The sequence below is a fragment of the Heptranchias perlo genome, chromosome 19 (assembly GCF_035084215.1).
Source record: "Heptranchias perlo isolate sHepPer1 chromosome 19, sHepPer1.hap1, whole genome shotgun sequence".
NCBI classification, from domain to species: domain Eukaryota; kingdom Metazoa; phylum Chordata; class Chondrichthyes; order Hexanchiformes; family Hexanchidae; genus Heptranchias; species Heptranchias perlo.
In genome coordinates, this window is record NC_090343.1 from 45,569,422 (window position 1) to 45,597,144 (window position 27,723).

Below are 27,723 nucleotides of genomic sequence, written 5' to 3' on the forward strand. Positions count from 1 at the left end.
AACTAACGGGAGGAAGAGGTGGCTCTGTAAACATCCCCAGCCTCAATGATGGTGGAGTCCAGCACGTGAGTGCAAAAGACAAGGCTGAAGCGTTTGCAACCATCTTCAGCCAGAAGTGCTGATTGGATGATCCATCTCTGCCTTCTCCCGATATCCCCACCATCACAGAAGCCAGTCTTCAGCCAATTCGATTTACTCCACGTGATATCAAGAACCGGCTGAGTGCACTGGATAGAGCAAAGGCTATGGGCCACAACATCCCGGCTGTGCTCCTGAACTAGCTGCGCCTCTAGCCAAGCTGTTCCAGTACAGCTACAACACTAGCATTTACTCGACAATGTGGAAAATTGCCCAGGTATGTCCTGTCCACAAAAAGGACAAATCCAATCCGGCCAATTACCGCCCCATCAGTCTACTCCCAATCATCAAAGAGATGGAAGGTGTCGTCGACAGTGCTATTAAGCGACACTTACTCACCGATGCTCAGTTTGGGTTCCGCCAGGACCACTCTGCTCCAGACCTCATTACAGCCTTGGTCCAAACATGGACAAAAAAAAGAGCTGAATTCCAGAGGTGAGGTGAGAGTGACTGCCCTTGACATCAAGGCAGCATTTAACAGAGTGTGGCACCAAGGAACCCTAGAAAAATTGAAGTCAATGGGAATCAGGGGGCAAACTCTCTTGTGGCTGGAGTCATACCTAACACAAAGGAAGATGGTAGTGGTTATTGGAGACCAATCATCTCAGCCCCAGGACATTGCTGCAGGAGTTCCTCAGGGCAGTGTCCAAGCCCCAACCATCTTCAGCTGCTTCATCAATGACCTTCCCTCCATCATAAGGTCAGAAATGGGGATGTTCGCTGATGATTGCAGTGTTCAGTTCCATTCGCAACCCCTCAAATAATGAAGCAGTCTGAGCCCGCATGCAGCAAGACCTGAACAACATCCAGGCTTGGGCTCATAAGTGGCAAGTAACATTCGCGCCAGACAAGTGCCAGGCAATGACCATCTCCAACAAGAGAGTCTAACCAGCTTCCCTTGACATTCAACAGCATTACCATCGCCGTATCCCCCACCATCAACATCCTGGGGGTCACCATTGACCAGAAACTTAACTGGACCAGCCATATAAATTCTGTGGCTACAACAGCAGGTCAGAGGCTGGGTATTCTGCGGCAAGTGACTCACCTCCTGACTCCCCAAAGCCTTTCCACCATTTACAAGGCACAAGTCAGGAGTGTGATGGAATACTCTCCACTTGCCTGGATGAGTGCAGCTCCAACACTCATGAAGCTCGACACCATCCAGGACAAAGCAGCCCGCTTGATTGGCACCCCATCCACCACCCTAAACATTCACTCCCTTCACCACCGGCACACAGTGGCTGCAGTGTGTACCATCCACAGGATGCACTGCAGCAACTCGCCAAGGCTTCTTCGACAGCACCTCCCAAACCCGCGACCTCTACCACCTAGAAGGACAAGAGCAGCAGGCACATGGGAACACCACCACCTCCAAGTCACACACCATCCCGACTTGGAAATATATCGCCGTTCCTTCATCGTCGCTGGGTCAAAATCCTAGAACTCCCTTCCTAACAGCACTGTGGGAGAACCTTCACCGCACGGACTGCAGCAGTTCAAGGCGGCGGCTCACCACCACCTTCTCAAGGGCAATCAGGAATGGGCAATAAATGCTGGCCTCGCCAGTGATGCCCACATCCCATGAACGAATAAAAAAGGCAGGAAATTGGAGTTAAGGTACAGAAACCTCCATGATCTAATTGAATGGCAGAACAGGCTCGAGGAGCTGAATGGGCTATTCCTGTTGCCGTTTCCAATTCAGTATTTTATTCCTAATGCTCCTAGCAGTCAGGTAAAGGCACCCAATGGTTCCTGACTTTTGTCTGAGCTTATTGTCTCTAAATTTATTTTCTGCTTTACCGTATTCACTTCTTCACCATGACCATGTGCAAGTAGTGCTACTCCATAATCCTATTCCCTCATCTAGTTTTAAAAAAGCCCTAAACATTTCCTTGAATGTTAATTTTACCTTATATTAAATGATTACCCTCCAAAGTGCAATTCATTGTATAGGGTGTCCCGAAAGAAGGAAGGAGGCGTGACATAACTGAGCTCCTCCTAGTTTTAAACAGTAAGTTTAAAAGATTATTTAGCAGTCTCTGCTATAGCCCAAAGATAATACTCTAAATTGGATTTTTAAAAAAGTCACAACACTGTTGGATGCTGACCTCCACAGGTTCAGAGGCAAGGGTGTATTAAATGAAAACTAAGTCCAGCAACAAACAGGAAGTGTTTTAAAATGTGAGTAATTCCCCAATTTAGGGAACTATGATTCTGTTGGACTAGTCAGCAATTTATTCACTAACTGCGTCAGCGATCAGGCTGCACATCCCCGGAACAGCCCTTCAACACTCACCGGCTAGGCTCATGAATGTGGCTCAGATACTGGAGCAAGGCTGTGCACACCCTGATTGTCAAACTGAACCCCATCAAGAGTCATCACCTTGAGGGGAGGTGAAAACTTGGGTGTAGAGAAAATAAGTGTCAGGGCTCAGGATCTTGCGATGGAAACGATTTGAATTGGTTTTGAATCAAGAACTAAAAACATTTAAATTTTAGGTACTGCAATAGATTTATTCCTCAGTGACTCTTAAACAAAATAGAGATTAAGCTGTATACCATGCCAATAAAACATGGCACCAGGATCATGGACTGTGCCCACAAGTCAGCCCTCAAGTCCAGGACCAGCCTTTAGTTTCAAAGTGCTTTTACCAGTTCATTACTAAACTATTTTACACCAATCAGGAGATGTATCTCAATATCAAAACAAGGGCGCTCAATCGGAGGAAACTGCAATGCCAGATACACCCAGTGTTACAACAGGTCCCAGGTGTCTCGTTTTATGACTCGCCCAGATCCCTCATCGTTCGAAGTGTTGAGTGGATTGTTTTAAGACAGAGATTTCCAGTTTATAGATGCTCAGTGTGCATACAGCTTCTCTGTCCAAATTTAAAATTTAAAACTTTTTAGAAAAAAAAAGTGGAAAATTTGGGAACAGTTACAAGAAAAGGTGAGATGACTCAGGAGAGAGGGGGTGGGTCTCACCACAGGTCGCCGATGAGATTTAAAAGCAGATATCTGCAATATTCCCAGCAAGTCCGACTGGAGACAAATCTCTCAATCCACGTCCGGCCTTATGTATAAAACGACAAACACGGACCCCTTGGGTGTGAACTCTCACCAACCCCTGACGCACTGCCCACCAAAGCTGATCCAGATTTCGAACACATGCTTAGAAAGGCTTTTTTAAAAAAAAATATGCAGTACACAAACCATTTTCACTTTACGCAACAGGTTGTTATATATGGTGACCAAAATAAAAATTAAACGTCTTTGTATCCTGTGCACAAAAGTAAAGCTCGTGCCAACAATGAAATAAAAGAGTTAACATTACAATCTGTTTTAACACTGGTCATCAGGGCAGTTTCATTCACGATCAGACAAATCAGAGGTGCGAGCGCTCAAGAGGCATGTGGGTCTGCACCATGGTTCACAGGTTGGATTTGGGCCCAGTGTTCACGGGGATGGCCCTCAGCTCTGTCCGCATGCATAGATACTCCCCTATCACGGCCATCAGTGCAATGCACACAATGTTCACCAGCCACCAGCTCAGCGCTGTGGGAAAGTGCAAGTTGTAGATCCAGCAGCCTACAAAGTGGAAGATATGGACGGTCACAGTAAAATCCAAACACTGCTTCCCTCTTCGGATAAAATACCACAATCCAAGCGCACTGGAAGTAAAAAGGAAAAGGTAGTTAGATGTGCCATTAACACACAACAGACTGCTCCACTCCCCGACTAATATTCTTTAGAATTTTCCCACTCCAGATACTTGAGCACCAAAAAAATACGAGACGGACACTCCAGTGCAGTACTGAGGGAGTGCTGTACTGTCGGAAGTACAGTCGTTTCAAATGTGACATTAAACCGAGGCCCTGTCTACCTTCCCTCTAGGGTGGACGCAAGTGATCCCAGGGCACTATTCAAAGCAGGGGAGTGCTCCCCAGTATCCTAGCCGATATTTATCCCTCAACCAACATCACTAAAACAGATTATCTGGTCATTATCACATTGCTGTTTGTGTGCAAATTGGCTGCCGCATTTCCTACAATAGTGACTACACTTCAAAAGTATTTCATTGGCTGTAAAGTGTTTTGGGACATTGAGGTCATGAAAGGTGCTATATAAATGCAAGTCTTTCCTCTTGTTCCTTTGCTAGGCTTTTATGCTCTTCAAGTCTAAGGAATGGAGCACTTTCCATCGCAGGCACCCACCGTCTCCAACAAGTACTCCCAGCTGCGAATAATCTCTCTCTATTCCACCAGTGTATCATTTGCCAGTCATCCTTATGGGCGCTCTGACAGACTGCCAACTTAGTGTCAAATTATGGTCTGTGTGTTGTGGGTCGTTTACACTCACTAGAAACCAGGTTGACACTGGCCAAACTCACTTCGTACAGGATTCCTACAGTCAGAAAAGGGAAAAAAACAAACTTTCTTTCCATCACTCTGGGCTGGTTTCAAACCCAGGGGTCAGAGGTGAAAGGTCAGTTTTTGACCACTCCAAATACCGATCTGTCCCCTTTGTTTAGCTCTTAAGAGTCTCAGGGTGTTACAACCTAGAAAGCCACCCCTCCATCATGGCATTGCTTTCATATCATAGTACCTTCCTGACCTTTTAATTGCACCTATTTCTATATTTTACAAGGTGAACAGTACAAGAGCACAGGAGTAAAGCAGAAATTAGCTAGTTTGGCAAAAATACTTGTTCTGTTTTTGGCTGGATTTGCTAGCAATTAACCAGCCAGATGTGGTTCTCTTTACAAGGAGGGACATGTACAGTCTGTAAATATCATGCAAACACTGCAGTACATGGTCACCTGCACTCTACATCATCTGGTCACTAGAAGGCATATGTACAGAGGTAAATAGAAGACTTGCATTTATATAGCTCCTTTCACGACTTCAGGCCGTTCCAAAGCACTTCACAGCCAATGAAGTACTTTTGAAGTGTAGTCACTGTTGTAATTTGCGCACAGCAAGGTCCCACAAACAGCAATGAGATAAATGACCAGATAATTTGTTTTAGGGGTGTTTGTTGAGGGATCAATATTGGCCGGGACACCAGGGAGACCTCCTCTGCTCCTCTTCGAAATAGTGCTGTGGGATCTTTTACGTCCACCTGAGGGCAGACAGGACCTCGGTTAAACATTTCATCCAAAAGATGGCACCCCTGACATTGCAGCATTCACTTCGTGCTGCATTGAAGTGCCAGCCTAGATTATATGTTCAAGTCTCCGGAGTGGGACTATCATGCAAACACTGCAGTACATGGACACCTACACTGCACTCTTTTAGGCAAACAACCAAAAATGCTAATTTGTATTTTTCTGTTGCTAAGCACGTTTGCCTTAACAAAGTACATGCCCAGGTACAGCACAACAGCCGTGAGAATCAGTATCTTCTCAGCTACAACATAACTAAGAAAGCATCATGCTCCAGTTCAATTTACCAGAATTAAGCATGTGTGGCTACCAACGGGCAGTCACTGGGTTAGTTTCACCAGGTGCACACCCGTTAAAATGTGCAACTGCCGGCATCTGCAGGTGTACGGATGTCAGGCAAGGACAGGTTCAGGCTTGGCTGTGTTGCCCTTCGTGGTTGAATAACCTGCTGACATTCACCAAACTGCTCACGTGAAGAATGGCCACTTGGCTAAGGTATTGGAGGGCTGTCTATGTCTGGGGAATTGTACCACTGATGACTCAGCACTTGGAACAGGAGGAGAGAAAACTGATGGGAAAGAGAGTTGAGTGTTAATGCCTGTCACCATCCACCAGAGGAACCAGTAATGAAATATGAAAGGGGTGGGGGAAGAGAAGGATCAGTTGGAGAGGCAGATAAAATTTAGACTTTCAAATAATGTCCTTCAATCAATACTTTCTAGATTACTTTAACAGGTTACTTCCAAAACTTTCACTGCAACATTCCATATACATTGTTATGCGGTCTGTTATTCTCTCTCCACACTTCTAATCTGTGTATGTACTTACCAGGTGAGTGAATTGAGGACAAATGCCATCATCGACAACCTCCCCTGAGCTGTGGAAAATCCCAGCACCTAAAGCACAAACAAATCAGTGTTAGTATAAACAGAGAATGAAAACAAGGACATCACATCCAAGCCTCTATCTAGATGCTTAACAACACAACACAAGTAGGCAGTATATTGCAATTCAGTCCTACAATCCGATTTTGATGCTGGTTACAAGGTTTACCACAGAACACATCAGCTGTGTTGCAAAAGATTATTTGAATTTAGAAAGATTTGGGGGGGGGGGGTGGGGGGGTGTTGGGTGGTGGGTGAAGTCTGTGATTTGTCTGAAAAGAAACATTACTACATCTGGACTGGCAAGTAACTAACTTAAATATAAACAGAAAATGCTGGAAATACTTAGCAAATTAGGCAGTATCTGTGAAGAAAGAAACAGAGTTAACGTTTCAGGTCGATGACCCTTCGCCATAACTGGAAGTAGTTGAAGATTAAACAGTTTTTAAGCAAGTATAGAGCCGAGGGTTTGGTGGGGGGGGCAGTGGGGTGGAGGGAGAGAGCAATAGGGAAGGGGACTCTGATAGTGCAGGGCAGGTTGAAGTAATTAACTTACACTGCAATGTGAATACACACTGTACTTCTTCCCCAGCAGACTGACACACATTCTACCCCCTCCCTGGCTCCAGTGCCCATAACACACTGCACTCCTGGTATATACACTGCATCACTGAACGTAATGGTGCAGACTAATCTGGGCTGGGAAAAACTAATTACAGGGCAAAGGCTGAATGACAAAATGGTGATAAAAATAAAATCTGGTAAGCAGGGCTTCCAGTGCAGGGGGAGATTAGTTCCTTTGCTGCTCTTGCTCAGCAGTTTTGAATTAGAAAATGCAGGAACAAGGGAAGACAGATATCACCAAGTCTACAGATACTCCACTTAAATGTAGATTTTTAAATGGAAATTCAAATGAACAATTCACTTTGAATCCTTCAGTGACATTGTTCCCATATGTTACAACACTGTCACTGGGATTTCAGTAAAGCATAATGGGGATATTGAAGCTTTTCTCTTTACAGACACTGACCGACCGGCCTGTGTGTTTCCAGCACATTCCGTTTTTGATTTTGGTGAAAGCCTGTAAAAAGTTGTAAATATTTTTTTGAACACTAGTGGCTTTGCTAGTGGTTGTATTATAATGGCAGGAATCTTATACTCCACACGCGTGTGATGTGTTATACTGCTGCTTAGGTGGAGCCAGGTTTAAGCGGGTTTGTCTCTCTAAAGCCACAAGTTTAATTGCTGTAGGTTAGTACAGGCCAAGGTGAAATTGCTGTTTGGTAGGAGAAATACGTAAATTGGAACGTTCTAGTAAGTTTGCAGTTTAGGGGGGAAAAAGCCCATGAAATAACTACCTTTCTTTAAAAAACTTTTGATCGTTTGAAGTATAATGGAGGTTCTCAAATGTTGTAGACTAGCTGATCTCTGTAATGTGACTTTATGGATTATATTGCAACCCCCCCCCCCGCCACATCCCAGAATGAATGGCTGCTCGGTACTCACTTACGGTCTTGCATATTCCATTATGATATCTATTCCCCATGGTACAGTTGTCACCCGTGGCAAAGTGCAAGAAAGGTGGCAGGGGAGGGATAACACCTCAAGTTCCGGTGTTTGCTTTACTGGTAATGAAGATTCATTGAAAGCCTTATAGCACATGTTAGTAATTTCTCCACATCATGAGAAATAGAAATCGGGGAAAGTGGACTTCTATTTTAAACTATAAATGTTAGAGTCTGCTTACGTTTTGGAAATAACCAGACAGTCCACTAAAGGAAACACTGTATCGGGTCCAAAACCAGACAGAGGACATCCCTACCTCTATGGGCCATTTTTGCCACAGCAACACTTTCCATTACAATCTCCACCATCCCTCCCCTATCAGAAAGGGAAACAAAACACCCATTATTCCATTAGTGCTGAACTTGTGCAGTTTTACTATTTACAGGAGGTTCCAACTGACCATTTTGATGAACCCAACAGAACACGTATCAGGAAGCAATCTGACACAGTGTGTCTAACATTTACGCAGCGATTAGTTATGATCTGGAATGTGCTGCTTAGAAGGCAGTGGAAACATTCAATTGTGACTTTCAAAAAGGAATTAGATAAATACTTGAAAGGAAAAAATTTGCAGGGCTACGGGGAAAGAGTAGAGGAATAGGACTAACTGGACGGCTCTTACAAAGAGTCGGAACATGCTTGATGGGCCAAAAGGCCTTCTTTTGTGCTGTAACCATTCTATAACTAGTGTGAAATTCCATATTTGTTTCCCAATATCTGGAACCCATGCTGCCACCCGGGACAATCCCAGAATGCATACAGAGACCCCCCTCGCCTGCCCACAAAATCACTAACATTTCCAAGTTACTGGAAAAATGAATTTGGCACAAGTTACATAGGGCTTGTGTCAAGCCTCTGTGCACACATGATTACAGCCAAAAACATCTGAACAGTGAATAGCTTCATATACAATGAACATCTTATCCACAGGGGGTTTTATTTTGCTCCCTCCCCAGAAAATAGGATAGATCCACCGTGTTTCAAACTGCATGGAGGAAGGATTTCTTTTTTGAAGAGGCTGCTGCGAGGAAAAGGAGTGGACTTCATCAAAACTTTCATTTTTTTACCTCATAACTAAACACTTGATCGAGCGAGCGGCTGTTCTGCACCAGGCTGTCCACCACAGCCAACCAAATGCCCAGGAAACTGTAGTAGATGCACTGCATCAAGACAATCTGAGATACGATGAGAATGGGGTCCCACACGTAGCTGCGGAAATGCCCGGCCATTCCCGCGGCTCCCTTCACAATGGCAACCAGCAGCGAGGAGCAACTGCTCTCAGTCTTTAGTTGTCGGAAGCATGACGCTGGCGGAGGTAAAGTGCTGAGAGAAAGATCCGAAGCAGCAGGGCCCCAGAGTCTGGAACAGAGGATGCGCTTAGAACACCTAAGAAAGTAAAAAAAAAATGCTTTCAGATGACATTGCCACATCATTCATGTCCCAGTATGATAGACATAGCTTTCTGGAGAGAAAAATTGGAGAAAAAAAATTAGCAAAGAATTTCTGTATAAAGAGCATAAACTTGCATCAATCTGAAGCAACACAGGAACAGGATGAGGCCATTCAGTGTCTCGAGCCTGCTCCGCCATTCAATTAGATCATGGCCGATCTGTACCTCAACTCCATATCCCTTGATACCATTACCTAACAAAAATCTATATCTCAGTCTTGAAAATTTCAGCATCCACAGCCTTTTTTTGGGGGGCGGGGGGGGGGGGGGGGGGGAGAAAGAGTTTCAGATTTCTCTCCTAAATAGCCTAGCTCTAATTTTAAAATTGTGTCTCCTTGTTCTTGATTCTCCCACCAGAAGAAATAGTTTCTGTGTATCCACCCTATCGAGTCCCTTTATCATTTTAAATACCTCAATCAGATCATCCCTCAACCTTCTAAACTCAATGGAATACAAGCCAAGTTTATGTAACCTGTCCTCTGAATTTAATGCTTTAAGCCCTGGTATAATTCTGGTGAATCTGCACTGTACTCCCTCCAATGCCAATATATCCTTCCTGAGGTGCAGTGTCCATAACTGAACACAGTAATCCAGATGAGGTCAAATATTTTTCTTATTTACTCTTATTTTAAATGCTGGCTACAATTTGCAGCTAAATCACTTCAAAGAAGTGTCTTTACATCAAAGGTCAGTGTTTATGGATTGAGACTACGTAAAGCAAATTATTTAACAAAGTAAACCAGGAGCAGAGAGATATGCAGCTGTACATTACTGAGGGAAAATCTATTAAATACTTTTTGAAAAGGTGGAAATATGAATTGACGGGGGCTATGAAGCAGAGGAAAATACTGGAGTGAATTTTTCATCCAGAAATCAGGAATTGGAACAAAATGTTTAATGTTCAGCTCCACAGTAGCATGGGACAGGGGTCATACCCAGCTTACAATGCCAGGTGCATACCAGAATTCGCTATCTACAGGGCTCCATTACAAACTACACACATTCTCATACCAGCATAACGTGGAACCACCAGAGAAATTAAATGCACCCCACAGATTACAAGTAATGGCATTCACCTCCATCTTTCAGGGAAATTGGAGAAAGGAATTTGGGGGGTGGGGGTGATGCGAATTTTACAACAAACAAACTTCCAACCCTGCACCCTGATTACACTAGAACTTTAGATGGTAGCTCCAAGCCATTGAAGAATCCTCAAATAACTAGGGTTTGGTGAATAGCTGAAGGAGGAAAGAACTGGCCTAATTTTGAATGACAGATGTGTCCACCTCTCTAGAAGCAACTGTTATAAAGCTCCTTTTCCCCACTATCCCTCTGCGTTTTTAATTTAATTACCCCCGGTATCCACACATCCTCTTCCACCTGTCCTGACTTTCTCGCAGATCAAGGCAGTACAAATATGTAGTATATATACACATTACCCGATTGCATGCCAAGCCTTAAAAAGGATGCAATAAAAGATTCAGCCAGTTCTTTGGTGTTTCGATGTCAAATACAAAGCATGGACATCAACATTTCACTGTAGACAATGTCTGAGCCCCTTGATATTGGCCACTGGAACCTGCGGGCTGCCGGGAAGTTCTCGCTAAACCTACTCACTCAGTCTTCAACTGTGCAGTGCAAATATCATCACGCGCACCAGTGTAGCACACTAGAACTGGAATTGACTAAGTGGTAGGAATATACAGACCCAAAAAAGATCATTTCAGTCCATCTGGCCAGCTCTAGAGTTCAATATCTACATCATTCAAATCGATTTTCTTTGCCAAATACATGTCCCTCTTAAAATTACAGATGTTATCAGCCTTGATTATCTCCCTGGGCAATCCATTCTCAGGACAAATCTAGACTGACACTCCAGTGCAGTACTTAGGGAATACTGCACTGTCAGAGGTTCCGTCTTTCAGATGAAACTTTAAACCGAGGCTCCATCTGCCCTCTCAGGTGGACGTAAAAGATCCTATGGCACTATTTTGAAGAATTGGGGAATTCTCCCCATTGTCCTGGCCATTATTTATCCCTCAAACCACTAAAACAGATGGTCATTATCACATTGCTGTTTGTGGGATCTTGCTGTGCGCAAATTGGCTGCCACATTTCCTACATTACAACAGTGACTACACTTCAAAAATACTTCATTGGCTGTAAAGCACTTTGGCACTTCCCAGGATCGTGAAAGGCGCTATATAAATGCAAGTTTTTCTTTTATTCCGAGCATGAACCAGCCTGTGTGAAATAAATCTTCCCTCTGTCAAGCTTTATCCGATGCCCCTCTGTTATTCCTGGGGCCATTGTAAACAGTTTCTCAGCGTTCAACTTGTCGATACACTTAAAGATCTTGAACGTCTCAATAAGATACCCTGTTGATGTCTTTAGTGTAAACAAGCTCTCCTTCACATACAATCCATGCAAAAAAAAGACATCCCGGGGCAATCTCAACACAGTAATGCACACTCTGGGTTCAGACAGCAGTTAAAACTGCTCAAGCTTTGCTTCTAGGTGGTTTCTATGCTCAGGTGAACACATTAGTATTTATTGATTCTACAATAATTTTCTTTTGCACTTGCTCGATTAATAGATTGACTGGTTGGAAATTCAACTGCAACATGAAAATTAATAAACATTTGCAGCGCATGTTTATTGGTGCAGACCCAATGAAACCTGAAACTGTCTCCAAACTGGAGGACGATTCGATCGATCTCAATGCTTTCTCCCTCAAACAATCTTGTATCAAGTGCCAGACACAAGCATAGCATCAGTGTAAGGTGAATAATTCAATTTTTAATGGAGTCATGCATCCATTTCTGGTTTGGCTTAGATAGGCCATCAGTAAACTGAACATCTAAGGTACAGGCAATAGATGCAATTTGGGAAAGCAGCAGGAATGCATTTCAAAACTGAAAAGAATCTAGGAAATACTAACTATATATAAGCCATTAGTAAGGCAAGAGGTTTATCAGATACAAGCATTCATCTACCTTTGGGACTTTTAATGCAAAACTGTGATCCACACAACTTGTATTTATATAGCACTTTTACCACAGTAAAACATCCCAAGGCACTTCACAGGTGCATTAGCAAACAAAATTTGACACCAAGCCACATAAGGAGCTATTAGGACAGGTGACCAAAAACTTAGTCAAACAGGTAGGTTTTAAGCAGCTTCTTAAAAGGAGAGAAAGATAGAGAGGCAGAGAGGTTTAGGGAGCTAGACAGCTGAATGCACGGCTGCCAATGGTGGAACGATTAAAATCGGGGATGCACAAGAAGCAGAATTGGAGGAGAGCAGAAATTTCGGAGGGTTGTAAGAACATGAGATAAGAGCAGGAGTAGGCTATATGGCCCACCGAGCTTGCTCCGCCATTCAATCACATCATGGCTGATCTTCGGCCTCCACTCCACTTTCCTGCCCGATCCCCATATCCCTTGATTCCACTAGAGTCCAAAAATCTATCCATCTCAACTTTGAATATATTCAATGACTCAGCATTCACAGCCCTCTGGGGTAGAGGATTCCAAAGATTCACAACCCTCTGCGTGAAGAAATTCCTCCTCATCTCATTCTTGAATGGCCGACCCCTTACTCTGCGACTATGCCCCCTAATTCTAGACTCTCCAGCCAGGGGAAACAATCTCAGCATCTATCCTGTCAAGCCCTTTTGGAATCTTTTATGTTTCAATGAGATCATCTCTCATTCTTCTAAACTCGAGAGTATAGGCCCATTCTACTCAACCTCTCCTCATAGGACAACCCTCTCATCCCAGGAACTAATCTAGTGAACCTTCGTTGTACCACCTCTAAGGCAAGTATATGCTTCCTTAGATAAGGAGACCAAAATTGTTTATAGTACTCCAGGTGAAGTCTCACTAAAGCCCTGTACAACTGTAGTAAGACTTCCTTACTCTTGTACTCCAGCCCCCCTGCAATAAAGGCCAACATGCCATTGACTTTCCTAATTGCTGTACATGCATACTAACTTTTTGTGTTTCTTGTACAAGGAAACCCAAGTCTCTGAACATCAGCATTTAATAGTTTCTCACCATTTAAAAAATACTGCTTTTCTATTCTTCCTACCAAAGTGAATAACCTCACATTTCCCCACATTATACTCCATCTGCCACCTTCTTGCCCGCTCACTTAATCTGTCCATATCCCTTTGCTGGGGCTTTGTAACTGCCTCCATCCCCTTGTAGGGCTGGAGGCGGTTATAGAGCTATGGAAGGGCGAGGCCATGGAGGGATTTGAAAACAAGGATGAGAATTTTTTTTTTTTTTAAAAAGTGTAGTCGGACCAGGAGCCAATCTAGGCGAGGGCAGTTCCACCCAGTTGGACAACGGAGGAGAGGTGTTGGAAGAGGATGATGTGATCAACTGTGTCAAAGGCTGCAGACTGGTCGAGAAGGATGAAGAGGGATAGTTTACCACGATCATAGTCACATAGGATGTTATTTATGACTTTGATAAGGGCCGTTTCAGTACTGTGGCGGGACGGAAACCTGATTGGAGGGGTTCAAACATGGATTTGTGGGAAAGATGGGCATGGATTTGGGAGGTGGCGACACGTTCAAAGACTTTGGTGAGGAAAGTGAGGTAGTTTGCAAGGACAGAGGGGTCAAGCAGTAAGTGTAGAAACATATGGATGTTGCACCATGGCAAATCACTTGACCCCGGAATCCGTAAATGTTGATAAGTGTTATCTAGAGGCCTTGTGTCTTCCATGTCGAGCAGGGCTGTCACCATGCTGTAAAAGCAACATCTCTTCAGACAGACCAACAGCGGAACGGATAAAGTTAATGATATGTGGCGAATTTGGGTTCAATTATGCAGGAAACCTACAAACAAATACACGTAGACACACCTGTATGATTCACAACACAGTACTATAACAAAAACTATGATCTTGCCTAAATGCTCCTCACAACAAACAAACATTTTAACCTAAATGAAAACTGTACGAAGCACAACTTATTCAAGTCACAAAGGAGAAGGCTGCAGTTTAAAAAAAAGCTCCATTCACATGCATTAAGACAATTTAATCCAAACTAGCAGATATGGCTCTTGGGTAGTCTGGAACCTGGAGTAATGTTGTGCTGTCCCTTTAAAGCCAATGCTCAACAACTTCCTATGAGAGTAAAGATAATTGTAACTGATTGGGGCAGAGGTTAACTAAAGGTCAGTTATAGAATCATAGAAAGATTACAGCACAGAAGGAGGCCATTCGAGTTTAAACCGGCTCTATGCAAGAGCAATCCAGCTAGTCCCACTCCCCCGCTCTGTCCCCATAGCCGAGTACATTTTTTCCTTTCAAGTACTTATCCAGCTCCCTTTTGAAAGCCATGATTGAATCTGCCTCCACCATGCCCCCCAGCAGTGCATTCCAGATCCTAACCACTCACTCTAAAAACGTTTTTCCTCATGTCACCTTTGGTTCCTTTGCTCCTTAAATTTATGTCCTCTGGTTCTTGACCCTTCCACCAATGGGAACAGTTTCTCTCTCTCTACTCTGTGTAGACCCTTCATGATTTTGAATACCTCTATCAAATCTCCTCTCAACCTTCTCTATTCCAAGGAGAACAACCCCTGCTTCTCCAGTCTATCCACGTAACTGAAGTCCCCCATCCCTGGAATCATTCTAGTAAACCTTTTCTGCACCCTCTCAAAAGACTTTCACATCTTTCCTAAAGTGCGGTGCCCAGAACTAGACGATACTCCAGTTGTGGCCGAACCAGTGTTTTAATAAGGGTTCATCATGACGTCCCTGCTTTTGTACTCTATGCCTCTATTTATAAAGCCCAGGATCCAGTATGCTTTTTTAAACCGCTTTCTCAACCTGCTCTGCCACTTTCAACAATTTGTGCACATATACCCCAGATCTCTCTGTTCCTGTACCCCTTTAGAATTGTGCCCTCTAGTTTATATCGCCTCTCCTCGCTCTTCCTACCAAAATATATCACTTCGCATTTTTTTGCATTAAATTTCATCTGCCACACGTCCACCCATTCCACCAGCTTGTCTACGTCCTCGAAGTATACCACTATCCTCCTCACCGTTCACTATGCTTCCAAGTTTTGCGTCATCTGCAAATTTGAAAACAGTGCCCTGTACACCCAAGTTATTAATATATCAAGAAAAGCAGTAGTCCTAGTACTGACCCCTAGGGAACACCACTATACACTTTCATCCAGTCACCACTACTCTGTTTCCTGTTACTTAGCCAATTTTGTATCCATGCTGCTACTGCCCCCTTTATTCCATGGGCTTCAATTTGATGACAAGCTTATTATACGGCACTTTATCAAAAGCCTTTTGAAAGTCCATATACACATCAATCGCATTGCCCTCATCGACCCTCTCTGTTACCTGATAAAAAACTCTATCAGGTTAGTTTAACAAATCCGAGCTGGCTTTCCTTAATCAATCCACACATGTCCAAGTGAACGCTAATTCTGTCCCGGATTATCGTTTCTAAAAGTTTCCCCACCATTGAGGTTAACTGACTGGCCTGTAATTGCTGGGTTTATCCTTACACCCTTTTTGAACAAGGGGTAACATTCGCAATTCTCCTCTGACGCCACCCCCGTATCTAAGGACGTTTGGAAGATTATGGCCAGTGCCTCCGCAATTTCCAACCTTAATTCCCTCAGCATCCTAGGATGCATCCCATCCAGACCAGGTGACTTATCGACTTTAAGTACAGCTAGCCTTTCTAGTACCTCCTCATCAATTAGCCCATCCTGTATCTCAAATACATCTTCCTTAACTGAGACTCTCAAAGACAGATGCAAAATACTCATTTAGTACTTCAGCCATGCCCTCTGCCTCTATGAGTAGATCTCCTTTTTGGTCCCTGATCGGCCCCACCCCTCCTCTTGCTACCTGTTTATATGCCGATAGAAGACTTCTGGATTCCTTTTAATTGCTTGTAAATTTCAGATTCCAGGTCAATGACAGGTTTTCCTTTTTAAAAAAAATGGTATGGCAATGAGATCTTGAATATTTATTTACACTACAACATAAAATGTTAATGATCAAATTGGTCTGCAGAACAGAATGTTACTCCATCATAGGCAATGACATGACATTGCAAACTGTCTGCTCCACTTTTTTTTTTAAATGGGAACACTGAAGGGCACATTGGGTCACCTGTAAACTAAGTTGTAGATCATTTGTAAAGTGGCACCCCCACAAACCCAAAGATATTTCCTCCTTTTCTATTATTCAAGTTGCCAAGATGACTCAGTATTTAGAAAAAATGCCCATCCCAAACTCAAGATATTGTGAAGTCAACAAAATCCCTGGGTATCAATAGCACACCAAAGAAAATCTTGGCAACCTAGCAAATAATGTGTCATCGGACATCTGGCCTTTGAGCACGTCTCTAAATGGCATTGAAATCTGGCCCAAAGAATGACACTTCCAATATGACCAACAGAATTTGGAACCACAACCAATCTGCCAGGTCAAAAGGAAAATCTAGGCAGTCAAAGCAGTGTTGTGTGGAAAATAAAGTTACATTTAAAGGATGCTGGACAAAGATGACAGCAAATCTTGAAAAAACGAAATACTAATGGCCAATCAGGATCACCAAAATAGGAGGTTACTGCCTAGCACTGATACTGCTTCAGTAAGTCAGCGATAGCACACTTACTTCTGTCTAAATACATTGGCAAGTTACCAACTTCAAAATCCTTTAAAATGTTTGCATTACATAAAGCACTTTGATCGTGATCAGGCACTGAAAAATTAATTGTTTTGGGAGTACAGCGACCTACATCCCATCAGCCTTGCTATCAATAGCTCAAGGACAGCCATGAGATTGATGACTGGTTGGTCTATTCATGGTGCTCGTCGATGGAGGAATATTGGGCAGCACACAATTTCCTTGGAGCTGCCCCGGTTCCATCATGTTTAAACAGGGCTTCTGCCACACTTCTGATGAAGTTAGTGTTACAAAGTGGGGGCAGTTCCGAGCAAATTGCCAGCCCTCGAGATAGCACTAACTTTTTCCAATGGAGCTACTGGATCTTTAATGTCCACCTAAACAAGCAGATGGAACCTCTGTTTAACAAGTTATCCAATACTCCCTCACTATAGCACTGGAGCCTCGATCACGAGCTCAAGTCCTGGAGTGGTAATCAAATACATGTTTCTGGTTGAGAAAGTTGAGTGCTACCAGAATAACAGACAAGGCACAGAGAGGGAGACGAAACAAGGACAAAAGATGTGTTTAAAACTGTTTTTGTGTAATCAGTTTAATATTCTTCTCAGTAGTTTTAAACACCAGGAAACCAATTTAAATCACATCACTTCAATCAAATCAACAGGGCAATACCACGTAACAGGCAACAGAAAACTGTAAAGATAAAGTGGTGTTATCTATTAAGTCTAAAATTATACCAATTGTTTTTAAACCAACCTATAGTTTGCAAAACACAATTGCCCAATTGGAGGACCTCACCACTTGCATTGTATAATTCTGTAGTGAACTGGTTCGTCACCTCATGATCATGTGCAGCTTTACACTCTAACCCACAAATGATCAGTGCCACATGGTTAATAGTAGCTAGTCAAGCTCCTCAAGTTTGAGTTCAGCAGCTGTATTATAACCCACGGACACAGAACAACAAAATCTGGTCAATTATAAATGCACAGAAATACAAATCAAAAGTCATTCGAAAGACTTCAAGAGGATATAGGCAGGCTGGTGGCATGGGTAGACACATGGCAGATGAAATTTAATGCAGAAAAATGTGAAGTGATACATTTCGGTAGGAAGAACGAGGCAAGGCAATATAAACTAGAGGGCACAACTCAAAGGGCTACAGGAACAGAGATCTGGGGGTGTATGAGCACAAATTGTTGAAGGTGGCAGGGCAGGTTGAGAAAGTGGTTAAAAAAACCATATGGGATTCTGGGCTTTATAAATAGAGGCATAGAGTACAAAAGCTAGGAAGTTATGAAGAACCTTTATAAAACACTGGTTCAGCCACAACTAGAGTACTGAGTTTAGTTCTGGGCACTGCACTTTAGGAAGGATACAAAGGCCTTAGAGGGTGCAGAAAAGATTTACTAGAATGGTTCCAGTTACGTGGACAGACTGGAGAAGCTGGGGTTGTTTTCCTTAGAGCAGAAGGTTGAGAGGAGATTTGATAGAAATGTTCAAAATCATAAATGATTTAGATAAAGTAAATAAAGAGAAACTGTTCCCATTGGTGGAAGGGTCGTGAACCAGAGGACACAGATTTAAGGTGATTGGCAAAAGAACCAAAGGCAACATGAGGAAAAACTTTTTTACACAGCAAGTAGTTATGATCTAGAATACACTGCCTGTAAGGGTGGTGGAAGCAGATTCAGTTGCGGCTTTCAAAAGGGAATTAGAAAAATACTTGAAAGGAAAAAAATCGGTAGGGCTACAGAGAAAGAACGGGGAATGGGACTAACTGGATCGCTCTGATTTCCCTGCAATGGCATCGCAGCAACAGCCTCAGTACTCAACACCAACAGCCAATCTCCAGACGCCATCCTACAACTCATCCGCTTCATCCTGGATCACAATGTCTTCACCTTTGATAACCAGTTCTTTAACCAAACACACGGAACAGCTATGGGGACCAAATTCTCACCCCAATACGCCAACATTTTTATGCACAAGTTCAAGCAGGACTTCTTCACTGCACAGGACCTCCAACCAAAGCTATACACCAGATACATCGACGACATTTTCTTCCTATGGACCCACGGCGAAGAATCACTGAATAGACTACACGATAACATCAACAAGTTCCATCCCACCATCAAGCTCACCATGGACTACTCCTCAGAATCGGTTTCTTTCTTGGACACACGAATCTCCATCAAAGGCGGGCACCTCAGCACCTCACTCTACCGCAAGCCCACGGACAACCGCACGATGCTCCACTTTTCCAGCTTCCACACTAACCACGTCAAAGAGGCCATCCCCTATGGACAGGCCCTGCGAATACACAGGATCTGCTCACACGAGGAGGAACGTGATGGACACCTACAGATGCTGAAAGACGCCCTAGTAAGAACGGGATATGACGCTCGACTCGTCGATCGACAGTTCTGATGGGCCACAGCGAAAAATCGCATCGACCTCCTCGGAAGACGAACACGGGATGCAACCAACAGAGTACCCTTCGTCGTCCAGTACTTCCCTGGAGCGGAGAAACTACGCCATGTTCTCCACAGCCTTCAACATGTCATCAATGACGACGAACACCTCGCTAAGGCCATCCCCACACCTCCACTACTCGCCTTCAAACAGCCACCCAACCTCAAACAGACCATCGTTCGCAGCAAATTACCCAGCTTTCAGGAGAACAGCGTCCACGACACCACACAACCCTGCCACGGCAACCGCTGCAAGACATGGCAGATCATCGACAGATACCACCATCACACGAGAGGACACCACCCACCAGGTGCATGGTTCATACTCCTGTGACTCAGCCAACGTTGTCTACCTCATACGTTGCAGGAAAGGATGCTCCGGAGGATGGTACATTGGCGAGACCATGCAGACACTACGACAACGGATGAACGGACACCGCACAACAATTGCCAGACAGGAGGATTCCCTCCCAGTCGGGGAACACTTCAGCAGTCGAGGACATTCAGCCACCGACCTTCGGGTAAGCGTTCTCCAAGGCGGCCTTCGAGACACACAACAACGTAAAATCGTCGAGCAGAAATTGATAGCCAAGTTCCGCACCCATGAGGACGGCCTCAACCGGGATCTTGGGTTCATGTCACGCTACACGTACCCCACCAGCGAAAACAAGTTATCTGTTTTTAATACAACGGATCATTCTCTCTCGTCCGTCCGTCGTTTGTTCTGGCCGTTTGTATATTCGGTGGTCCTGTATGTAACATCTCTGTCTGAACACTTTGATTGCCTTGACAACGGGCAGTTGGAAAGATCATCTGTAATCACCAGATATTGTTCTCTGACTATAAACGTGATAACCTTCAAGGAATCCCACACTTCACCTGACGAAGGAGAAAGCCTCCGAAAGCTTGTGATTTTCAAATAAAACTGTTGGACTATAACCTGGTGTTGTAGGATTCCTTACATTTGTCAACCCCAGTACATCACCGGCATCTTCACATCATGACTTCTTCTTTGAAATAGTGCATGGGATCTTTTACATCCAGCTGACGGTAGGCAGGGCCTCGGTTCAACATCCCATCCAAAAGACGGCACCTCCGACAGTGCAGCTCTCCCTCAGGAAGTGTCAGCCTAGATTATGTGCTCACGTCTCTGGAGTAGGCCGTGAACTCACAGACCTTCTGACTCAGATGAGCAGGCTATCATGGAGCCAAGGCTCATCTATATCTGAACCAAACTACAGCAAGTGGAATCTTACAGCCCAGATATTGAACTATCAAAAATCAACATTAAAAAAAGAGGGGGGGTGGACACATCACACGGGACGGGGTGGTGGGGGGACACATCACACGGGACGGGGTGGTGGGAGACACATCACACGGGACGGGGTGGTGGGAGACACATCACACGGGACGGGGTGGTGGGAGACACATCACACGGGACGGGGTGGTGGGAGACACATCACACGGGACGGGGTGGTGGGAGACACATCACACGGGACGGGGTGGTGGGAGACACATCACACGGGACGGGGTGGTGGGAGACACATCACACGGGACGGGGTGGTGGGAGACACATCACACGGGACGGGGTGGTGGGAGACACATCACACGGGACGGGGTGGTGGGAGACACATCACACGGGACGGGGTGGTGGGAGACACATCACACGGGACGGGGTGGTGGGAGACACATCACACGGGACGGGGTGGGGGGAGACACATCACACGGGACGGGGTGGGGGGAGACACATCACACGGGACGGGGTGGGGGGAGACACATCACACGGGACGGGGTGGGGGGAGACACATCACACGGGACGGGGTGGGGGGAGACACATCACACGGGACGGGGTGGGGGGAGACACATCACACGGGACGGGGTGGGGGGAGACACATCACACGGGACGGGGTGGGGGGAGACACATCACACGGGACGGGGTGGGGGGAGACACATCACACGGGACGGGGTGGGGGGAGACACATCACACGGGACGGGGTGGGGGGAGACACATCACACGGGACGGGGTGGGGGGAGACACATCACACGGGACGGGGTGGGGGGAGACACATCACACGGGACGGGGTGGGGGGAGACACATCACACGGGACGGGGTGGGGGGAGACACATCACACGGGACGGGGTGGGGGGAGACACATCACACGGGACGGGGTGGGGGGAGACACATCACACGGGACGGGGTGGGGGGAGACACATCACACGGGACGGGGTGGGGGGAGACACATCACACGGGACGGGGTGGGGGGAGACACATCACACGGGACGGGGTGGGGGGAGACACATCACACGGGACGGGGTGGGGGGAGACACATCACACGGGACGGGGTGGGGGGAGACACATCACACGGGACGGGGTGGGGGGAGACACATCACACGGGACGGGGTGGGGGGAGACACATCACACGGGACGGGGTGGGGGGAGACACATCACACGGGACGGGGTGGGGGGAGACACATCACACGGGACGGGGTGGGGGGAGACACATCACACGGGACGGGGTGGGGGGAGACACATCACACGGGACGGGGTGGGGGGAGACACATCACACGGGACGGGGTGGGGGGAGACACATCACACGGGACGGGGTGGGGGGAGACACATCACACGGGACGGGGTGGGGGGAGACACATCACACGGGACGGGGTGGGGGGAGACACATCACACGGGACGGGGGGGGAGACACATCACACGGGACGGGGGGGGAGACACATCACACGGGACGGGGGGGGAGACACATCACACGGGACGGGGGGGGAGACACATCACACGGGACGGGGGGGGAGACACATCACACGGGACGGGGGGGGAGACACATCACACGGGACGGGGGGGGAGACACATCACACGGGACGGGGGGGGAGACACATCACACGGGACGGGGGGGGAGACACATCACACGGGACGGGGGGGGAGACACATCACACGGGACGGGGGGGGAGACACATCACACGGGACGGGGGGGGAGACACATCACACGGGACGGGGGGGGAGACACATCACACGGGACGGGGGGGGAGACACATCACACGGGACGGGGGGGGAGACACATCACACGGGACGGGGGGGGAGACACATCACACGGGACGGGGGGGGAGACACATCACACGGGACGGGGGGGGAGACACATCACACGGGACGGGGGGGGAGACACATCACACGGGACGGGGGGGGAGACACATCACACGGGACGGGGGGGGAGACACATCACACGGGACGGGGGGGGAGACACATCACACGGGACGGGGGGGGAGACACATCACACGGGACGGGGGGGGGAGACACATCACACGGGACGGGGGGGGAGACACATCACACGGGACGGGGGGGGAGACACATCACACGGGACGGGGGGGGAGACACATCACACGGGACGGGGGGGGAGACACATCACACGGGACGGGGGGGGAGACACATCACACGGGACGGGGGGGGAGACACATCACACGGGACGGGGGGGGAGACACATCACACGGGACGGGGGGGGAGACACATCACACGGGACGGGGGGGGAGACACATCACACGGGACGGGGGGGGAGACACATCACACGGGACGGGGGGGGGAGACACATCACACGGGACGGGGGGGGGAGACACATCACACGGGACGGGGGGGGGAGACACATCACACGGGACGGGGGGGGAGACACATCACACGGGACGGGGGGGGAGACACATCACACGGGACGGGGGGGGAGACACATCACACGGGACGGGGGGGGAGACACATCACACGGGACGGGGGGGGGAGACACATCACACGGGACGGGGGGGGGAGACACATCACACGGGACGGGGGGGGGAGACACATCACACGGGACGGGGGGGGAGACACATCACACGGGACGGGGGGGGAGACACATCACACGGGACGGGGGGGGAGACACATCACACGGGACGGGGGGGGAGACACATCACACGGGACGGGGGGGGAGACACATCACACGGGACGGGGGGGGAGACACATCACACGGGACGGGGGGGGAGACACATCACACGGGACGGGGGGGGAGACACATCACACGGGACGGGGGGGGAGACACATCACACGGGACGGGGGGGGAGACACATCACACGGGACGGGGGGGGAGACACATCACACGGGACGGGGGGGGAGACACATCACACGGGACGGGGGGGGAGACACATCACACGGGACGGGGGGGGAGACACATCACACGGGACGGGGGGGGAGACACATCACACGGGACGGGGGGGGAGACACATCACACGGGACGGGGGGGGAGACACATCACACGGGACGGGGGGGGAGACACATCACACGGGACGGGGGGGGAGACACATCACACGGGACGGGGGGGGAGACACATCACACGGGACGGGGGGGGAGACACATCACACGGGACGGGGGGGGAGACACATCACACGGGACGGGGGGGGAGACACATCACACGGGACGGGGGGGGAGACACATCACACGGGACGGGGGGGGAGACACATCACACGGGACGGGGGGGGAGACACATCACACGGGACGGGGGGGGAGACACATCACACGGGACGGGGGGGGAGACACATCACACGGGACGGGGGGGGAGACACATCACACGGGACGGGGGGGGAGACACATCACACGGGACGGGGGGGGAGACACATCACACGGGACGGGGGGGGAGACACATCACACGGGACGGGGGGGGAGACACATCACACGGGACGGGGGGGGGACACATCACACGGGACGGGGGGGGGACACATCACACGGGACGGGGGGGAGACACATCACACGGGACGGGGGGAGACACATCACACGGGACGGGGGGAGACACATCACACGGGACGGGGGGGAGACACATCACACGGGACGGGGGGGGAGACACATCACACGGGACGGGGGGGGGAGACACATCACACGGGACGGGGGGGGAGACACATCACACGGGACGGGGGGGGAGACACATCACACGGGACGGGGGGGGAGACACATCACACGGGACGGGGGGGGGGAGACACATCACACGGGACGGGGGGGGGGAGACACATCACACGGGACGGGGGGGGAGACACATCACACGGGACGGGGGGGGAGACACATCACACGGGACGGGGGGGGAGACACATCACACGGGACGGGGGGGGAGACACATCACACGGGACGGGGGGGGAGACACATCACACGGGACGGGGGGGGAGACACATCACACGGGACGGGGGGGGAGACACATCACACGGGACGGGGGGGGAGACACATCACACGGGACGGGGGGGGGGAGACACATCACACGGGACGGGGGGGGGGGGGGGGGGGGAGACACATCACACGGGACGGGGGGGGGGGGGGGGGAGACACATCACACGGGACGGGGGGGGGGGGGGGGGGAGACACATCACACGGGACGGGGGGGGGGGGGGGGGGGGAGACACATCACACGGGACGGGGGGGGGAGACACATCACACGGGACGGGGGGGGGGGGGGGGGGAGACACATCACACGGGACGGGGGGGGGGGGGGGGGAGACACATCACACGGGACGGGGGGGGGGGGGGGGGAGACACATCACACGGGACGGGGGGGGGGGGGGGGGAGACACATCACACGGGACGGGGGGGGGGGGGGAGACACATCACACGGGACGGGGGGGGGGGGGGGGAGACACATCACACGGGACGGGGGGGGGGGGGGGGGAGACACATCACACGGGACGGGGGGGGGGAGACACATCACACGGGACGGGGGGGGGGGGGGAGACACATTACACGGGACGGGGGGGGGGGGGGGGGGGAGACACATTACACGGGACGGGGGGGGGGGGGGAGACACATTACACGGGACGGGGGGGGGGGGGGGAGACACATTACACGGGACGGGACGGGGGGGGGGAGACACATTACACGGGACGGGGGGGGGGGGGGGAGACACATTACACGGGACGGGGGGGGGGGGGGGAGACACATTACACGGGACGGGGGGGGGGGGGGGGAGACACATTACACGGGACGGGGGGGGGGGGGAGACACATTACACGGGGGGGGGGGGGGAGACACATTACACGGGACGGGGGGGGGAGACACATTACACGGGACGGGGTGGGGGGAGACACATTACACGGGACGGGGTGGGGGGAGACACATTACACGGGACGGGGTGGGGGGGGAGGGGAGACACATTACACGGGACGGGGTGGGGGGGGAGGGGAGACACATTACACGGGACGGGGTGGGGGGGGAGGGGAGACACATTACACGGGACGGGGTGGGGGGGGAGGGGAGACACATTACACGGGACGGGGTGGGGGGGGAGGGGAGACACATTACACGGGACGGGGTGGGGGGGGAGGGGAGACACATTACACGGGACGGGGTGGGGGGGGAGGGGAGACACATTACACGGGACGGGGTGGGGGGGGAGGGGAGACTCATTACACGGGACGGGGTGGGGGGGGAGGGGAGACACATTACACGGGGCGGGGGGGGGGGGGGGAGACACATTACACGGGGCGGGGGGGGGGGGGGAGACACATTACACGGGGCGAGGGGGGGGGGGAGACACATTACACGGGGCGGGGGGGGAGACACATCACACGGGACGGGGTGGGGGGGGGGAGACACTCCTGAATCAGCCGGCCGACAGTTACCATTCCGCACCCTGTCGCTTTAACATTTAAGTCACCTGCTCAGAACCCGCATGAAGAAGCACCAACCTGGGGAGGCCCCGCCGAGGCAGCGGCGCCTGGTGTTCTGTGATGTCGGCTCTCACAAGTGGCCGAGCCCGAGACTAGGCCGCAGCCGCCGGCACTCCGCTGAGGACGTTTCAAAATAAACAGCGACACGGCGCAATCCGGGGCCTCAGGGCGGGGCCGCCGTCAGGGCAACGCCAGCCGGAAACACCGCCCCCTGCGCGACGTCACATCCGGCGTGACGTCCTCCCCTCCTCCTCCTCCTCCAGCGCCAGCGTTCACACGACACAGACGGCGGCCTCTCAAGATATCTTCTGATTTTGGGCAATGGAAGGGATGTTTTCACCCGCGGCTTGTGTGCGGAGTGCTCCTTCACCCTCCATCTCCTTTAAAAGTGTAACAGACCGAGTTTTAATAAAATGGCTACGTGGAATACGGTTCCCCCGAAGCCTAAAGTTCAAAATGGCGGCTATCACACAGTTACCATGGTAACACATTTAAGGGGACAGTGTATTGGCCCCACATCCTAAATGTTATGGAGGGAGATATCCACCCATTCACTGGCCTCTTGCAGCCAACATTCTCTTGTCCCGTTTTATGATTTTAAATCCTCTCCATCAGCAAGACCACCTACTTCCACCTCCATAACCTCGCCCGTCTCCGTCCCCGCCTCAGCTCACGTGCTGCTGAAAATCTCATCCGTCTTTTGTTACCTTTAGATTTGATTATTCCAATGCTGTCCTGCCCGGCCTCCCACCTTGCACCCTCCACAAAATTGAGCTCATCCAAAACTCTGCTGTCCGTATCCTTACCTGGACCACGTCCCATTCACCCTTGTGCTTGCTGACCTACGTTGGCTCCTGGTCCGAAATGACTTGATTTTAAAATTCTCACCCTTGTTTTCAAATCCCTCCATGGCCTTGCCCCTCTCTGTCTCTGTGACCTTCTCTAGCCATATAATCCTCCGAGATCTCTGCGCTCCTCCAATTCTTGCCTCTTGCACACCTGTGATTTTCATTGCTCCACCATTGGCGGCCGTGCCTTCAACACCTAAGCCCTAAGCTCTAGAATTCCGTCCCTACCCCTCCCTGCCTCTTCTCTCTCCCTCCTTAAAATCTATCTCTTTGACCAAGCTTTTGGTCACCTGTCCTAATATCTCCTTATATAAAAGGTTGAAACGTGATCGACCTGAAACATTAACTCTGTTTCTCTCTCCACAGATGCTGCCCGACTTTCTGTTTTAATTTCAGATTTCCAGCATCGGCAGGATTTTGCTTTTGATCTAATATGTCCTTTTGTGACTCGGTGTCAAATTTTGTTTGCTAACGTTTCTGTGAGGCTGCCTCCAGTCATTATGTGTCAACTTCCCTTCTCCTTAACATGCTGTATGGGGGCAATAGATTGGGTGTTGCCCTCCTCGTGGCATGTTTTTTACCGAGGGAAGAGAGAGATTAAGATATTAAATGATGTCTGCACCATTCCTAGGATGAGAGGGATGTCCTTTGAGAAGAGATTGTGTAGAATGGGCCTAAATTCTCTGGAGTTTAAAAGAATGAGAGGTGATCTCATTGAACACATAAAATTCTAAGAGGGCTTGACAGGGTAGATGCTGAGAGGCTGTTTCCCTGGCTGGAGAGTCTAGAACTAGGGGTCATAATCTCAAGATAAGGGGTCGGCCATTTAAGATGGAGATGAGGAAAAATGTCTTC

The 27,723-nt window shown here is 49.2% G+C and overlaps 1 protein-coding gene across 1 annotated transcript; it reads right to left on the bottom strand.

Moving 5' to 3' along the window:
- Nucleotides 1-2,634: 2,634 nt before the first annotated feature.
- On the bottom strand, nt 2,635-26,227 carry LOC137335498 (protein SYS1 homolog). Its single transcript, XM_068000841.1, has 4 exons — nt 26,039-26,227; nt 8,823-9,141; nt 6,134-6,201; nt 2,635-3,812 (listed from the first exon to the last, which is right to left on the bottom strand). Exons 2-4 carry the CDS (start codon nt 8,982-8,984, stop codon nt 3,572-3,574), a joined length of 471 nt encoding a protein of 156 aa, XP_067856942.1. The 5' UTR covers nt 8,985-9,141; nt 26,039-26,227; the 3' UTR covers nt 2,635-3,571.
- Nucleotides 26,228-27,723: the final 1,496 nt, after the last annotated feature.